At 35.1% G+C, this 19,023-nt stretch overlaps 1 protein-coding gene across 2 annotated transcripts in view; it reads right to left on the bottom strand.

Moving 5' to 3' along the window:
- The window catches only part of LOC18432566 (Galactose oxidase/kelch repeat superfamily protein), a 34,055-nt gene extending 18,567 nt beyond the window's left edge, over positions 1–15,488 (bottom strand). For both annotated transcript variants that reach the window (XM_020666295.2, XM_011624470.3), the window contains exon 1: positions 14,322–15,488. In XM_020666295.2, the coding sequence (XP_020521954.1) occupies positions 14,322–15,316 (995 nt within the window). In that variant the 5' untranslated portion in view covers positions 15,317–15,488. The remainder of the gene's footprint in view (positions 1–14,321) is intronic.
- Between the last annotated feature and the right edge of the window lie 3,535 nt (positions 15,489–19,023).

Below are 19,023 nucleotides of genomic sequence, written 5' to 3'. Positions count from 1 at the left end.
AGAGATTTTACTATTCTCTCACGCTCAATTTTTCTTCATTTCTTCTTGCTTTTTATGAACAAAGTTTCCATCTATTTAGAGAGGAGAAGGTGCAATTTTTTATTATTAAAAATTGCATAGCATTATGCGTTTTTACGTGGTAACACAGTAATATGCATTTTCACGTGGTAGTACAGTACTATGTTTTTTCATGTGGGAGCACAGTATGTGTTTTCACGTGCTAGCACAGTAATATGCTTTTCACGTTGTACCAAAGTAATACCACCTATAGCTATTGTGCATTACTTTATATTATTTTATCATTTTCTATTCATTACTTTAATTATTAAAGTGACACGTGTGTTGTTCATGGTGCATTTATTTTTAGGTTTGCATTGTAACCAATATATGTTACAATGATACAATTAATGCGTTACAAAAATTGTGAAAAATTGAGTGTGATCCTCCCGATCCATACTAAGCGGACCATATTATACACTATGGTCTTGCATGTACTTCATATGGTCTTGCATATTACTATTCATTCGCACAATACTACTCACAATTGTAGTCTTCATGACCACAAACTTATATAATCCAAACACTATTGTTTTGAAACACATGAAGCTAAAAAGCTAACAATCCCCCACCTGTTTCAAAACAATTAGATACATACAAAACAAATCATGAAATATAGGTAAAGGTGTCATAAAGACTTGAACCTCTACATAGTGTCAAGCAGAACGCTCATCAGGACAGTAAGTGGACGAACCTTAAACTACATCCTTTATTGATAAGCCTCCCACATACCACACATTATCTTTCAAAAACTTTGATTTGTTTAAAAGCTTGCGCATTTAAAGGCTCAGCACTAATCCTGGTCTTCAATAGGGTTGTAGAATGGGGCAAAATATAAATTTTTATTAAATAAAGATTTTTGGTACATACATACATCAGACATCATGTAGGTGACTTGTTTTTCCCTTTAACCTTGGACTTGGGATATCCTTGTCCTTAGGTAGGACTCCCATCACTTTGTGGCAAGAAACATTTGGGATTTAATTCCAGCCCTCTAACCATCTTCCAAACTTCAAGGCCTTTAGTTAGAGGATCTGCCAAGTTCTGGTTAGAACTAACATGGAGTATTGATATTACTCCATCTTCAAGTATAGCTCAACTAACGGTTCCTCAATAAAATACATCTAATTTTTGGAGATAAATCTTGCTTTTTGCTTGGTATACTGCTGCTTCACAATCACAATGAATAGGAATTACGGGCATAGGCCCTCAAATAATTGGGATGTCTATTAATAGATTTCTTAGCCAATCAGCCTCCTTATTAGCAGCTTCAAGAGCAATCAATTCCGATTCCATAGTGGATTTAGTTATACAGGTCTGTTTCTTGGAACCCCAAGCAACAGCACCCCCACCATACATGAATATCCATCCGCTAGTAGACCTAGATTCTTCAAAATCTGTAATCCAATTTGCATCACTATACCCTTCCAATATTGAGGGGTCACCTACATAGTGTAGGACATAGTCTATAGTTCCCTTGAGATATCTCAGGATCCTATAGATCGCATTCCAATGCCCTTGACCTGGGTTTCTGGTATATCTACTTAGTATACCTAGAGCAAATACTATATCTGGTCTATTATAAGACATTGCATACATAATACATCCAATGACTATAGCATAATCTATTTCGGAAACATGACCATCTTGATTCCTTCTGAGTTTAACATGAGCATCATAAGGGGTCGAAACCGGTTTACAATCAAACTAATCAAATCTTGTTAGTACGTACTCAATATAGTGGCTCTGGGTCGGGTCCGTAGAATCGTGAATTGCTAGAAGCTCCTTATGGTTGGGATAGTCGTCCGTACAATCCTATATGAAGCTAGCGCAATCCTTGTCACAAGGGACCACAATTCCATAAGGAAGGAATCGCAATAGTAAGTTTTAAGGGATCGTGAATGATGTGTGGGTTCACAGTACCACGGGGTACAAACCTAAAGCAGTGCATATGCATCAGTGCCGAATACAAACAACAACATATGCACTACATCATACACTTCAAAACCACAGTTCAAACCTGCTGGGAACGAGAATCACAATATAGGGATCCGCATTCCATCCAAGATCCCTAGCTGGAATCGTGGGATCAAGGTTCCAGAGTAGGTCCGTGATCTTTCCTACAAGGTTTCAGCAACTATGAAGATATATCCAGTCGGTCTTCTCACCATCTTGATTCCAAGTATTACATCGGCTTGCCCCATGTCTTTCATATGAAATTCAAAAGATAAGAGTTTCTTTGCGTCCTCAATGAATGCAGTATGATTGCCTAATATGAGTTTATCATTTACATACAGGCAAATTATAACAATATTATTGTTAGCAATTTTGGCGTATACACACTTATCGGCATCACTAAATTGAAATCCGTGCGATAAAACAATTCTATTGAATTTTTCATGCAATTGTTTAGGTTCTTGTTTTAATCTATACAGGGATTTTATAAGTTTACAAACCTTGTGTTCCTGTCCTTGGAGGACAAACCTTCAAGTAGCTCAATGAAAAGCACTTCATCTAGTTCACCATGGAGAAAGCAGTTTTGACATCCATTTGGTGAATTTCTAGATGGTAGTTTGATGCCAAAGCAATGAGTACTCGACTTGTAGCTATTCGAGCAACTAGTGCATAAGTGTCAAAGAAATCAACACCGCCTTTTTGTTCGAAAACTTTTGCAACCAATCGAGCTTTATATTTCTCAGTAGTACCATCCGCCTTGATTTTTTTTTTAAATATCTATTTACATCCTAAAGGCTTAGCATCAAGGAGGAAATCCACTAGTATCCAAATGCCATTTTCTAAAATAGATTTCATCTCATCATTGACTGCCTCTCTCCAAAAAGGAGCATCACATGAGGACATGGCATCTTGGAAACTTTTAGGATCTCCTTCTAATAAATACATCTGAAAATCACGACCAAAGTCAGTTGGTTTCTTGATTCTCTTACTTCTCCTGGGTTGTAAGCTTTCAGGGTTTTCATGCTCATCAATTTTACGCTTACCATGAGGTTCTTCATATTCATTTTCTTGCTTACCAATAAAAAAGTGTTCAAAAAATTTTGCATCCCTAGATTCTACAATTACATTAGATTCCAGGTCTAAGAATCTATAGGCCATGCTATGTTCAGCATAGCCCACAAACACACATTTAATTGATTTAGGTCCAAGTTTGGGCCTCTTAAGGTCAGGGAGCCTAACCAAGGTTACACAACCCCAAACCTTGAGGAACCCTAAGTAAGGTTTCTTCCTTTCCAAAGCTCATGTGGTGTAGAATTAGATTTTGAATATGGTATACGATTCAAAATATAACCAGCAGACATTAAAGCCTCTCCCCACAAATTAGTAAGAAGGTTAGAGCTAATGAGCATGGCATTTACCATATTCACAAGTGTGCGATTCTTTCTTTCAGCTAAACCATTTTGTTGTAATGTGCATGGGCATTAACCTAGTGAATAATTCCACTTGCTTCACAAAATTTAGAAAATTCAATGGAACTATTTTTACCGCCTCTGTCACTTTGTAGAACTTTAATTTTCAAATTTAATTCGCTTTGTAGAACTTTAATTTTCAAATTTAATTCGCTTTCAATCTCATTTTTGTAAAGTTTGAATTTTTCAAATATTTCATCTTTGTTTCTAATGAAATAAACATAGGTAAATCTTGAAAAATCAACAATAAAATTGACAAGATATCTCTTCCCACCACGAGTCTGAAGATTTCTTAGATCACAAACATCACTGTGTATTAACTCAAGTAACCTAGAACTTCTTTCCACTTTTGGAAAGGATTTCTTTGTGATCTTAGATTGTATACATACATTCACACATAGTATTTTCAAAATTTTCACACGTGGGAATAAGGTTTAGAGTACTCATTTTTCTCAAAGCATGATAATTAATGTGATGTAATCTACCATGCCACAACGCGAGAGAATAAAGCATACACACAGAAGAAGAGGTGCCCGATTATTGAATTCACTGAGCTTAAACATGATTTCAGAGGCGTATCCCATGCCGACAAAGATTCCATTCTTCGAAAAGATAAACTTGTCGGATACAAAACAAGGGTTTCCCTTCTTATTCAAGAGGTATGTATACGCAGTTTCTCCAAATTTCAAGGGCATAATATATATCCAGAAGAGTGAGGACTTTATCAGACGTAAATTTCAATTCTATTGTCCCTTTGCCAACTACTTTCGAGGAAGAAGAATTGCCCATGTAAAGGACAATATCCTCCCCTACGATTTTGTAAGTGTTAAACAAGTTCCTATTATAAGAAACATGTATGGAGGCTCCAAAGTCCACCCACCATCCTGTTGTGCCTCCTACAGCATTAATTTCAGAGATCATGGCAACAAATTTTTTTTGTCACATTGGCCTGAGCTAGTTGCTTCAATCGAAGTATACAAAATTTTTGTACATGACCGACTTTACCAAAAAAAGTAGCATACCATGGGTTTCTTACCTTTGTCGTGTTGCACATTCCAGTCTAACAAAATCCTAGGACATAGCTCTTAGCAAGTTTCCAGTAGCCATCTCGTGTAAAATCACTTAACACTTCGAAATTGTTGATTTTATGAGTTGTTTTTTAAGTTTCTAAATTTCTAAAATTCTGTTATAAAAAGAATTTTGGAACAACTCATAAAATCAACACCTTCAACCTCAAAAACTCCAGCATCAGAAAGCTTAGTGAAAACACCAACTTACAATAGTAGTGCTCAAGAATCAAAGCTTTGCCATGATCTAACATCCCGTAGTAGTATGTAGAAGCAACAATCAATTCTCTAAACCACTAGCAGTTACACAACATTACAACCTAGTCTGCATGCTTCAATTCTAAAATTGATCAAAATAAGAAACATGAACTATTTGAAGTTCTCATGTAAAATAAACTAGGCTCCGATTACGTGACAAATTGTCAAACACATGACATTAAAGCGATTGTAGGCCCACCGCATGACTATCTGAGAACCAACACAGGTCCATGTCCACAAGTCAAGGGAAGATACAATAGCTATGAGTAGAGTAACCATAAATCAATTCTAGTGAACCTTTTCATCGAAGGTACAATGAAAGCATATCGAAAGAAACCACCAAGATAATTTTCTAAAACCTGGACCAGTCAGAAATAACCCTCAAAAATATCTCCTCCCCTTTCCATCTTTTCCCACAATATGGAAGATACTTAAGTGAACCTTGGACCAGGACGATGCTTGATTGCATATGCACAGTGGTGCTTTTTGTAGTATCAGCTATCTATATGTCAGCAATCACAAGAATATCGATCCTAGACATTGCAATATAGACGCGCAGAAGAAGAAGAAAAGGTAGCTAAGAACTAAACCATGGCAAGCTTTTTTTTTTCTTTTTTCTTTTTGTCTGAGGGGGTTACCTGCTGATTTGAGTACAACAAAAGAGGTAGAAAGAAATTAGATGGGGAGATAGAAGAAGGGGAATGAGTATTGTGCTAAATTGCCAGCAGTCTGCCAAGATATCCCTTTAAGGGCTGTAGCATTTATTGTTGTAATTTTTCAAAATCATCAATATTTTGAAGATTTCCTTTTCCCAGTAAAATTACGTTTGTAGCATATTGTATTGGCGATTCGAAGACAAATTCTGAGACTAATTTGGATCCCAATCCAGTAAATCTTGCTATAGCAATGACATTTTGTCTAGCATCATCAAGATGTTTCCATCAGTGACCACTCTTCCCTGCAGAAATCCTATTGCATCTTTTATGGCATTTGAATTTGGCCATCTCCTTAGACTGGCTACATATATGTCATTATTTATCCAAGAAACGATCTTTTGTTTTGTTTTTGAAGGAGAATGAGTTAGCTCATCAATACTCAAAATCAAAATATCATCGCCTATGTTACTAATACCATATTGCTCAACAGTAGCAATTCTCATCATTTTCATTTGAAAAACTAAGAATGCTTCATCCATGTTTTCAAAGTTTTGAAGACATGAGGGGAAACTAGGAGGCTTGAATTTGAAAAATTTTGCAGCTTCATCTTCCTTCTTTTTGTAATTCTCTTTATTTTCAAATATCAGCCAATACTTCTAAAGTTTTCTTTATTTCTTGGATTTGAGATTCTATGGCTAACATATGCTTTTCAGCATATGGGGTCCAATGGATTAAATAGTTCAACTGTTGTACGTCATCCTTTTGAACTCATTCAGAGTTATATTATGTACCAGGAGATAGCTAGCATCTACCCTTGATTTAGGACCTTCAGGATCTTCAAATTGCTCAGGAGTGGCTATAGCATAGGCCATTATAGGGGGCTCACCTTTTCCAATGAATAAATGGTTGGTTGGATTCCTTTTTTACTATAGTCACCATATAACTTTGAGCAATTTGAGTGGCTTCGTTGTTGGGAGAATCTGAAACTTCTCTAGCAGGTGGATCAACCTATACTATTGGGAAAATATAAGGCAAAGCATTTTTCTGGCTAGTCTTGAGGGAGAGATTTATTCACAGGTTTGAGAGTAATGGTAGACCATTTTACAGGTGTTCTAAATGGACTTTTGGGACACAGTTTGAAATCTAGCTTTTTCTTCTAAAACTTATAGGACTCTAGCTATTTAGAAATAGCAAGAAAACCGGTTATGAAACTTTCAGAATCTAACCGGTTATGAAACTTTCAGAATCTATATAAGGGCAACTTTAGACACAATTTGAAATTATTGAAAATTTGACACCATAATCTAATTTTGAACAAGTAATTGCTAAGCTGGTTAGATTGAAAATACATCTAGAAGCTATGGTAGCATATATAGACGCAAGCAATAAATTTATTCCTTGACTTCTATGCACACCATAAATGCTTTGGTAATAAATTAATCGTTAAGGCTCGAAGAAAAATTTGGAAAGACTGTGCAAATATTATCTTTGTCTAAACATTCTTTAAACTGACATACTAGGGCTTTTCCCATTCCAAATATCCAATATCCAAAAGAGAAACTAAATATTATGCTCCTAAATAATAATTGAAACGCGGATGAACAAGAACATCGATTTGTCCACTATGGACACATTGATACTTCTTAGTTCTTATTTTTCCATCTTTCAATATCTAATTTTTCAAAAAAGTGTAAAAATACTAGACATACTCCTTTAACTTTCACATGGAGATTTACTTCTGATTGGTGAACTGACCTAGAAAATCTGGACTCAAAAAACGAAAGATTATACAAATATTGCTTAATGACTTCAGGGAAACTGACATTACCTTGACTCTCCAAGACACCTTCTCATTCTAAAAAACACCTTCTCATTCTAAAAAAAAAAAGATGGAAAGAAACTAAAGAAGCAGATCTGGTTAAGGACTTTGGATTTTGTGGGGTCATTGGCTGAGTATTTAAGGAAGAGGCTGAAGAATGTCTGATTCTTAGGGGCCATTTGGGTACATGAAAATCTATTACATGACAATCGATTACGAGGAAATATGACATTTCCACCGTTTGGGTACACTTTATAGTACGGAAATGGAAAGAGATTACCCGAGATTTCTCCAAAAATCATGAAACACATTACACGCAATGAAAGGTAAAAAATCTATTATGCGCTTGACGGGTAATCTTTAGAAATCTTTCGTGTGCGTCTCTCTGCCTATCCTAGCTTAATAAAATGCCAACCCGCTTACTCGGTTGAGAACCCTAATAACTGGTTTGCATAAGGTGCTCCCTCTCTCTTTAAGCCCCTTCTTCTCATCTGTACTTTTTTTTTTTTTTTGCCCCCCATTATTTTAATCCCCTTCCTCTCATCTGGACTTTTTTCTCTTTTTTTTTTAAGCCCCCTTACTCTTTCATCTGGACTTTTTCCATTCTCCCTCTCTCCTTAGCATATCCATTTTCTTTAGCATATCTAATCAATGAGAAATTACACATCACAATTATAATAAATTACACAGCACAATTATAATAAAAACTTTCACCCAACATAAGAAATTACACAACACAATTATAATAAAAAATTTCACCCAACATACTCCTCATAAGAGATTAGTAAAAGCTCAATTGAAATAAGATACCTCTTTATTTTTCACCAATACCTCAAAATTTTATACTGCAATTACCAAACCTTCTAGTTTACTAATCAAACTTCTTCCCATTTGTAACTTGTACCATAAAGATTTTTAATTTGGTATCATAAATTTATTGCTTATTTGAAATTATATAGATAGACATTTGAAAGACTTCTATAAAAAATAAATAAAAATAAGGCTTTTTAAAATAAAAATATGTTATTCCAATCATATTATTCCAATGACTTATCATGTTGAAACCAAAGTCTAATCATGTTAGAAGACATGTGATTCCATGTAAGTGCCAAAGGCATGCAAAATAAGTAAGAAATTGTGTGATGATGACTTTAGAATGGAACAAGTTATTATTAGAAAATTTTTTTAGAATGGTGATGATGTTATCATTAGAAAATCTTTTTGGAATGATGCGATGATGACTTTAATTCCACATTTCAGTGGAATTTTGTGACAAAAAAAAAGAAAGAAATGATAGTTTATAGGAAAGTGCTGATAAAATGTTGGTAATGCATTTCCAATATTTCTTATAGACATAGCCAAACAGTATCCATGTATTTCCCAGGTTGCATCTAAATACTACCCAAACTGTAACAATATTACGCAGTAATGTATTACGCCAATAATATATTTCACCGACAATATATTTCCAGGTATCCAAACGGCCCCTTAACATTTTTATTTGAGAAATGGGATGATCTAAGAATTTGGGAGGCTCATATTGATCAAAGTTTTCTTCACTCAAGAGGCCACTTACCCATTAAGAAACTGATGTTTTTTTCTTTATTTCTTTCGAGAAATAGATATTATCATCAGAATCAGAATCTTCCTCAAGCAGCTTATCCATTTCTTCCATCATTTTTGCATAGTCCTCATGTTCTAGAGGGTACTTCGGATATGTTGTTTAGCATGATGCCTTTTCAGTGGTAGAGAATGAGGCTTCACCATCAAATTTTCTTTTTAAAGATGATTTTTCAGCAATCTTCTTATCTTCAAGGGACAATTTTTTGCAAAAAGGTTTTAAAAATTGGACAATATCAATTTTCTAAGTGTCATTCTTCGATATGTACTAATTTACAGTATACATCTTTTCTTTCAAAGTCTGAAAATATTTTCCCCACTGAACAATTTCATCTATTGGAAAGGGAATGATTTTTCCCAGAGTAACATCATCAAAATTTTCTTCCTTGAGAGAATTGTCTAGATGTAGATCTCTAAATGAATACTGATTTTCTCCTATATGAGCAGCTACAGAAATAGTGAATTTGTTCGGCTAACTTTCATCATAGAAGTCATATTGAGTAATTAGTTCAGTGCCAAACATATATATTGTCATTTTTAGAAAAATATTTTGTCGCGCCACGCTTTGAACTTAGAGGCTCAGAAGAAAATAGGGAAAGAAAGAGGGAGCCAAAGGATTGAACCTATAGGCTTTGAAAATGGAGAAATTGTGGGACAAAGCAAAACGATTACTTGGAAGGAAGTAGTCTCTAGACAAAATGCAAACGGAAAGAAGAATGCTCAACATCTTGCGCCTACCAGATAATCGAAGAAAACTTTGTAATTTCTCTATCCGGTGATGATGAATCTGATGATTCACTAGACTTTCTGATGAAGAGTCTCCGATTGAAAAAATCGAATAGAATTTTCAAAGAGATTACAAAGGCGACTTTAGGAAATTGTTTGAAAAACCATTCAAAAAGGAAAAGATTTCAAAAGAAAATATGTATCAAATTTGAAAAATGGTGCATTCTCAAAATCTTTTACTACTGCTAGCAAACATTGCAAGAGATGGAGGCGAAATTTGGAAAAAGATAAAAATTTATTTCTGGATATTAGCGCTAATATAAATTTTTACACCACAGAACTATGGAGAAACTAGATAAAATACTTACACCAAAGAACTATGGAAAAACTAGATCAAATACCCACAAGGACAAGAAGTTGATACCATGAATTGTGGCATAAAATTAACATGATTTGCTATCAATGTTCCTGTTAAAATTGGAGATAAAGTGATTTTGGTAAATTTTGTCAATATTAAGGATGAAGGATATCAAGCAAGAATAGACTCTGTGACTCTAGATGAAATAAGCCCTTACATAGTATCAAGAGACCTGGTAATTTTTACTACAAAAGGAGAAAAGGAAATTGTACCTCGAATTCCACCAACTTTCAAAATGAGGACAAACAAAATTTAAAACAATCCTTCATTATCATCATTTTAGCCTTTTTCCAATTAATTGGGGTCGGCTACATGAATATTGGTTCTCTATTCTGCTCTATTAAAGGCCACATCCTCAGTGAGACCATAAGTCCCCATATCTTTTCGGACTACTTCCAACAACGTCCTTTTGGGCCTACCCCTTGCCCTTTTCAGACCTTCCACTTGAACTAACTCGCAACACCTAACAAGTGATGTACTTGGTCGACGCCACACCTGGCCAGCTCATCACGTCTACTCTCTCTCATTTTATCGCCTATTGGTGCCACGTTTAAAATTCAAAATAATCCTTCTATAATAAAAATTATGAAAGATATTCAAAAATTGGAAAAAGAACATGAAAAATATGAATTTATCAAACAAATAAAGGGTATGAGCTTAGAGGCCAGTTCAAAATTGCTTGATATAAGAGAAATTACAGAAATCCTCAAAAAATGTTGTGTTGAGCAGCGCTTGGAGAATTGGGAGAAAGATTTACCCCAAGCCCATATACCAACTCTCCATAACATTCCAGTTCAAAGTAAACCTATGAGGTGCAACAAAGAGGATGAAGAAGAGTTGAAAACTCAGATAAAAGAATTGGAAGAGAAGGGGTTAGGCCATCTCAATCAAATTATTCATATGCAAGTTTCATTGTGAGAAATCATTTAAAATAAGAGGCAAGACCAGAATGGCAATTAAATATATTCCTCTGAATCAGAAAACAATAGATATTAGATGGCCATTACTCTACAAGGAAGAGCTGATATAAAGAATCACTAAAAAAAGGATTTTCTCACAAGATACCGTCAAGTGCACAAAAAAAAAATTGATAAGGTTACATAGGAATGGAACTTGAGACGTTGTGCTAAGAAAACCCAGCTTCTACCATCTTGACCAAGTCTGAATCCTTACCATCAAGTCAAAATTGAAGAAGAAGACATTCATAAAATAGCTTTTTCTACCCCTGAAGGATTATACAAAATCGCTAGTAATGCCCCTCGGACTAAAAAATGCTCCCTCACAATTTCAGAGGAGGATGGATTCAATATTCGAAGGATGGATTCAATATTCAAACCATCTCAAATTTTGTTGCCAACTATATAGATGATTTGTTGTCTTTTCTAATAGTATGCAAGAACATTTGGAGCATCTCAACATATTTGCATAAATTGTCCAAAAACATGGAATAGGCCTCTCTTCTTCAAAAGACAAGTTTCAAATTGCTAAAGAATCAGTTGATTTTCTTAGTGTACATGTCTCCAAAAGTCAAATACAAAAGCAACCCCATGTTATCCAAAAGATTGAAAATTTTCCAGACAAGTTGCAAGATAAATTACAACGCCAGAAGTTTCTTGGTTGTTTCAATTATGTTCGAGACTTTATTCCCAAGATTTCTGAGAAAACCAAGAAAAATAGAAAAGCTATGAAAGAAGAACCATTCTGATGGACCGAAGAAGCTACTCAAGAAGTAAGACAGCTCAAAGCAGAAGCACAAACCCTGCCCCTCTAGCACCTCTATATGGCGGTTCGTTTATATCTTCTACCGATGCATCTTCTGATACCTCGGCAATTGTCATACTTAAAAAGGAAAATAAGGAAGAGAAAATATGTGTTTACACTAGCAACCAATTTAAGAAGAATGAGCTGAACTATTAGCCTGAAGAAAAGGAAATTTTGAGTGCAGTAAGAGGAGTCGAAAAGTTTCACATCAGTTTGATAGGAGAAACCTTTATCCTTAATACTGACTTCTCAAATTTGGTCAATGTAATGAAAAAGAAAATTACTCGCACTCCAAAATTACAGAGGTATGCATGGTGACAATTCATCTTTTTTCAATATAATTTTTCAATTGAGGAAGTCCCAGGAACAGAACAATATCTTCCAAATGCCCACACGAAAGAAATAAAGATGATAAGAACAATTCAAAAAGATGAGTGGCTAACGTGGCCTCTAGAAACCCCAGAAGAAATACAAAAATTCTGCCCAAAAAAACAGTTATTTTTCTCCTGAACTTGAGATTATTGATTCAGCAGCAGGGTCTTACCTTAACATAGATTGTTTCCTCACTTTTGCTGGAAGAATCAGTATAGTTATAAACAAATGTAGGTGAACACCCTTAGAACCTGAATTAATTGCCTGGACTATTAAAAAGGAAGCCTTGGATGATTTGATAACTTTTAGAAGACAATTATATCCTAATCATATTGCCAGAGATTTCGTGACAAAATTATTAGGATATACAAATTGGGAAAGGATTTATGCAAATATTTCCAAAGGATCAATTTCACTGAGCAAGGATTTATTTGGAGATATAAAGATGAATTATTTTACAAACATGAAGCATCTAGCATAAGGGCACCTACAGCAATACAGTTATTAGACCGCTTCTATAAAAATATTTAAAAATGCTATAGTTGCCAAATTAGAGAACATTTATGTACAATACATCATGGAGAATATTGTAGAATCATCAATTCTAAAGATGAAGCGTAAAAATCCAGAATAAAAGCAGCCCATGGTTTTCTTCGTGGTATTACTTTAAGAGAGTGGTTATGGTTTTCTTAGTGGTATTACTTTAAGAGAGTGGTTATGGTTTTCTTAGTGGTATTACTTTAAGAAAGTCGTTTTACTTTTCACAAATAGTTTTAAACACTCAAGGTACTATTTGCTTCTACTTTTTGAGAGGATGTAAGAATGAGTGACAAGTACATGTATCACTATGTGGTTTTTTTTTTTAGGGTGGTATTACTTGCTGCCCATCGTTTTAGCCTATTGTTTTGTAAACCACTGTGTGGTATTCTGGACTACTTTTTACTTTGCTTTGGCTATAAATATGTATCATTTTTTCATTGAATGAGATAAAAGTGAAGTTGTGTTTGCTAGTGCAAAACAAATTGGATAACCAAGTCCGGTAAGTTCATCGTGCTCCAATAGTTCTTTGGTAAACGCGTCCAACCCTAATCCTGGGCGAAACTTGGGATATCGAAGCTCTTTTCTATTGCAAGCGTAATATCAGTTAGGGACACCGTAAGGTGTTGTTAACTATTTCGGTAGCTTATCTACCTGAGAAGGCCAACAAATCGCGGCCCTTGAAATGATATCTTAGCAAACTGTTGGCAATTGAGCACAGTAGTCATCCCCTTTTGTCTATCTTCCTATTTAATTACTTTCTACCTCTTCTGTTGTCTATTGCTTCATCTAAGAAACCGCAAAATGGTTTTGACTCTCTTTCCCAAATTCTTCTAATTATGTTCATTAAGGAGTGTTAATTAAGGATTAAGGGCTATCCAATCCTTTGCTCTCTCTCCTTTCTCTTATTAATTTCTGCCACTCTACTCTCTTTCTAACTCACTCTCGCCTCTCTAAGCCCTTCTAAACCCCTCTCCCTCTTTCTGGTATATAAAACCCAGACCAGTCAAAAATAACCCTCAAAAATATCTCTTTCCCTTTCCATCGTTTCCCACAGTATGGAAGATACTTAAGTGAACCTTGGACCAAGAGGACGCTTCATTGCTCATGCACAGTAGTGCTTTTTGTAGTAAAAGCTATCTAGCTATCAAGCTATCTATATGTCATCAATCACAAGAATATCGATCCTGGACATTGCAATATAGATGCACTGAAGAAGAAAAGGTAGTTAAGAACCAAACCATCGCAAGCACAATTATTTCAATCATCCATCCAATCAGTTAAAAAAAAGGCAATGGTCTACCATTACAATAAAGTCAATGACTAACTGAGACAATCATGGAGTGGCATTCGCTCATTAAAGAGTCTTGCTCATCCATTTGTCTGAAGAAATTTCCAGCACTCAAAAGGAAGTCAATTATCTAAATGAAGTAGCCATAACAAGTGGAAGCCAATGCTGGAAATCTAAAATGAAGTACACATAGCAAGTGAGAGCCAATATTCGAATCAATAGATCATCTAAATTAAGAGTAAAAGGGGTATTATGGCAAGCAAGAAAGCAGTGGGATCGAGTTTAGTTTGGTTCAGTAAAAAGATGAAACTGACCTGAATATAAAACAGCCATCAAGCATAAAAATGGCCCAAGAAGCAGAGGCACCATCATCTCCTCCTTTTCGTAGCACAACAACCTGACCAAGTCGCGACCTCTCGCCCTCTTCCCACATGGGCAGGATCTCCCTCCATTGCCCGCTCTCCAAACCAAGCACCGCCCCATCCCTATAATAATCATCCACTGGAAACACCCCCGATACAGTGCGGTACAATCCATAACCCCCCATCACCCAAAAGTCATCGCCCAAAACAAAGCCCGTGCAACCTGCCCTGACTTCAGGAAGCCCCTTCTCGGCCTCCCAAACATCACTCCTTGAATCATACCTCTCAACAGCACTCACCCTGCTCCCACCAACCCCAAACTGGGCGTGGCGGGAGCCACCCCCAGCCACCACAATGGTGGACCCGCCGCAGGCACCGCACGCAAAGCTCCCACGGGGAGTGAGCATCGGGGACCGTGGGGCCCACGAGAGACGCACGAGGTCGTAGCAGAAGACAGCCGAGGAGGGAGTGGGGCGGTCCATGGGAAAGGTCCTGGCATCAAAGAGGGAGCCCCCGAGGACGTAGACAGTAGGACCGAGGGCCACGCACCCAAAGTTGGAGAGGCCGTAACGCGAAGGGTCACAGGGCATGGGGTGGATGGGGGACCACACGCATCTCCTTGGGTCGAAGAGGCCACCAGGGCTCAGCGACGGGTCCTCTGGGAAGACGCAGAGGAGGTCCTCCCCCTTCCCCCATTGGGAGCGGATATCAAAGAGGGATCTGGAGGAGAGGGCCGACCGCCACGACCTGGAAACGCATTTCAGGCGCGCATGGTGGGAGAAGGGCAAGCATGCCAGGCACAGACGCGCCACGTCGTTGGGGAGGCCCGGGATAATTAGGGTTTGCTTCTCCTCCTCTCCATCTCCTCCTCCTCCTCCACCTCCACCTCCCTTTTCTTGCTGCTGCTCTTGTTGCATCTCTTTTTCTCCCCCTTCTTTACGATCCATCTAAACCACGATCAATCGAATTGTTGAGAGAGAAACATAGGAGGAGGTGTTTCAGAGAGAAGTGGAAGAATATGAAGGGATCAACCTCTTCTGTGCTTTTGGAGGTGAGTGAGAGTGAACAGGCGCCGTGTCATCGCTCCTTTCTTGGAGCGGGTTCCGCGTGATAGTGCGCGGATAAGTGACCAACTCTTGGATGCCTTATTTCCCTCCGTCGTCGAATGCTGCGTGGCTTGACCTTTCAAAAGGCCCTTTTTCCATCTCCGCTCTAGTTTTGGGTTTACTACAAGGGATGAGACCCTCCTACGTCCATAGTGATGTCCATTCAATTTATCAAAGATTTATAAAAAAATCGAGTTCTACATTTTTGTGATAACGTCTTTTTAGAGATCTATATTTTTGTAATCATTATTTTAAAAAAAAAAAATTTATATTTATATGAAAATTTTTTTAGAGATTTGTGCCAAATTTAATGATGATCTACTAAAATTCTAGATCCATAGATGTAGGAGGGTCTTAAGATCATTACTCTTAGTATTATCACTTTGGCTTTGTGAGTAGGATGAAGATTTTTTGTTTTTTTAATATAGAAAAAAAATTATATATTTATCATCATTACGCAAATGCCTCTTTAAGTTTTTGTTATTTATATATATGTGTGTGCTTTTACCATTGGAACGATTTTTTAAAAAAAAATGTTACTAATTATTTTCAATTTTAAATTAAATATTTGAAAAAACTAATATTCTCTCTCACTCACTACTTCCATCATTCTCTCATTCTCTTATTTGATATGCACATCTTGTTCTCTCTCTTTCACACACACTACTTACATCATCTTTAGTTGGAGGAATGAAACCTCAGCTCTCAGTTTTCAAGGGAGAAATGGCCTCTCAGTTTCCAACCAATCCGTCGAAGAGAGGCCCACACCCTAGTTTCATGCCCCATGAATTCGTCTATTAAAAAGCTTTCAGCTTCTGCGAAGCCTTTTCCATGCGATGAAGATTTCCATTTCGACGATAACTTCAAGGAATTCAAGAAACCAGTTAGAGAGATATACCAAAAATCTGTCTCTCATGAAAGATATCAGTGCTTCGAAGAATCTGTGGAATAGGTTTTTGATGTTGCCTAGTGATCCTCATATGAGATACGACTGGCTTGTAGATACCCATGATGAAATATTTGAGAGAATCGTCGTTTCAGCTGATGAGTTCAAAAATTGCAGAAGAAAGATGGGAAAATGGCTAGTGGTTTGAGGATTTTGAAGATGGATTTCAACTCGTTTATGGAAAGAAGAACAAAAAGGGGAATAAAATAGCAGAAGGAAGAGGAAGTACGGCTTCTCATTCTTCTCTAGTTTATAATGGTGCGAAGATTGCTTCTAGAACAACAAAGCTTCAAAGGGGTGTTCTCAGGCTCCATTTCAAAGAGAGAGGAACACAAAATTTGGATTTTTGAAAAACTAAAAATGGCTATCTTTTTTTTAAAAAAAAAATAGTTAGGATGGTGAAAAAACGGATATATGTAATAATAGAAACTCGAAAGTATTTTCGTAATAGCACTAAATATAATAAATATATTCATAATTTTCTCAAGAAAAAATGGAGTTTGAACGTAAATAAAATATGAAGGAATTTTGTAATAATGGTAATTTATGGGTCTTCAGGCTTGGTATTTGCAAAAATTGATTGTACATCAAATCTTCGGTATACAAATTTCATATCTATAAAACACAGTTTCATAAACAATGCCCTAGCTTTTAGATTAACATGGTCGATGACAAATCTCCTGTTTGGCTTATCTATATGTAAAACCAGGTTTTGATAGTAAAATAATTTTTTATTAAAATATAATAATGCTAATATTATTTATGTTAAATATTATTACATAGAAAATAATAGAAAATATAAATAATATAATTATATATTAAGATGATAATTATATAATATAATATTATTTCATTAGTATTAATATAATATTATAATATAATTATATTATAATAATATCATTATAAATGGTTTAATAAAATAAAACTAATATTATTGATGCTAACGATATTTCATAGAAAATAATAATAGTAAAAATAAATATAAATAATATAATTGCATATTAATATGATAATTATTGATGATATTTCATAGTAAATATTATAAATAATAATACATATAAATACTATACTGAATAATATCATAATTAAATTATCACAATTCAATAATAAATATTTTAAATACTAATAATAGTGAGTAGCAATGCTAATCATAATAATAATACTAATAACATTATTAATAACAGTAATAACACTAATAATCTAATAAGAATAGTGAGAATAATAACAATAATGATAATAATAATAATAATAATAATAATAATAGTAATACAAAAAAATATTATAATTATATAATAATATCATAATATAAGAATTATATATCGAAAAATTTTATATAAGGTTGCAACCTTAAAATCATCTCCACATCGAGATGTATAAATATGAAGAAAAAAAAGAAAAGATTTGAGTCCCAAAAATAGTGCATCTTGTAATACATTATCTAAACCATCCATTTTCAAGATTTTCTTATGTTTATAGATCTACTTGATTTTAACCATTTTTGAAGTTTAAACTTTTATAATTAGATATGAAAATAGATTTTGAGATACTCCTAAAAATTTTCTTCATCAAAATTACATGTTATGATAAAATTGGAGGTGCGCCTTAATTGGATTGTTTAAGGTTGCAACGTTATAGCAACCACACCCATTATATAATAATTTACTTTTTATTACATAATATTTTATATTCGTAAATGTTATAATAAAGTATACATATTTTAATATTCATAAATGTTATAATAAAGTATACAATATTTTAGTATTCACATAATATGATATTGATATATTATGCTAAAGGCCTAAAACATAATATTATAATATAAAAATATAATGACATTATATGTTATGACTATAGTATAATTATATTATATTATAGTAGTACTAGTTTCTCTCTCACACACACACATCACCATGCCTCCCTCTCCCTCTTTATTTAACAGCATTGAGCCCCCCCCCCCCCCCCCCCCCCCCCCTCTCCCTCTTCCTAACCCCTTGGAAGGGGATTCTCCAATTTTAGAATGCAAAAAAGATATCAAGTCGGGAACGTACAAAGATGTTTGTCTCTCTCCCGCTTCATTTTCTTATCTTGATTGCAATGTTCTGTTAATTTTATTTTTAATTTTGTTATGACATTGAATGGTTAAAAGATAAGAACCTATATTTTTAAGTTTTATTTTGTGCTTGTGTAATAATATTTCATATTTGCTCTTTTTTCTACTCGGTTTTCTCAATTAGTAGTGCTATTTGTGTTTACATTTGTTTATATTTAACATTGTGGATGGGAAATGCTTGTTTTCTTAATTATGAATTTATAAATACTATGTAGAAATGGAGTTCTTGTGATACGACAAACAAATTTTTGGTTTTTGTTTCGCATGTATGCAAGCTTGTTAGTTCCTAGTAAATAGGGATAGCTAGTTGAATTGAATAAGTCCATATAACCTTTGGAGTCCAAGGTTAACATTAGAGGCAGTTATTGTAGTAGATCATAGCTATTTAGTAGGTGTTAGTTGTTGTTAGTAGATCATGGCTATTTAGTAGCGGGCAAGCTTTAGATGCTTCCCCTACAACATAAAACTTATATACTTCCCCTTATCCAACCG

This window comes from Amborella trichopoda, chromosome 3 (assembly GCF_054954075.1).
Source record: "Amborella trichopoda isolate Santa Cruz 75 chromosome 3, AtrichopodaSantaCruz75HAP2 v2.0, whole genome shotgun sequence".
Lineage (NCBI taxonomy): Eukaryota > Viridiplantae > Streptophyta > Magnoliopsida > Amborellales > Amborellaceae > Amborella > Amborella trichopoda.
This window is presented reverse-complemented; position numbering and strand designations above follow the sequence as displayed.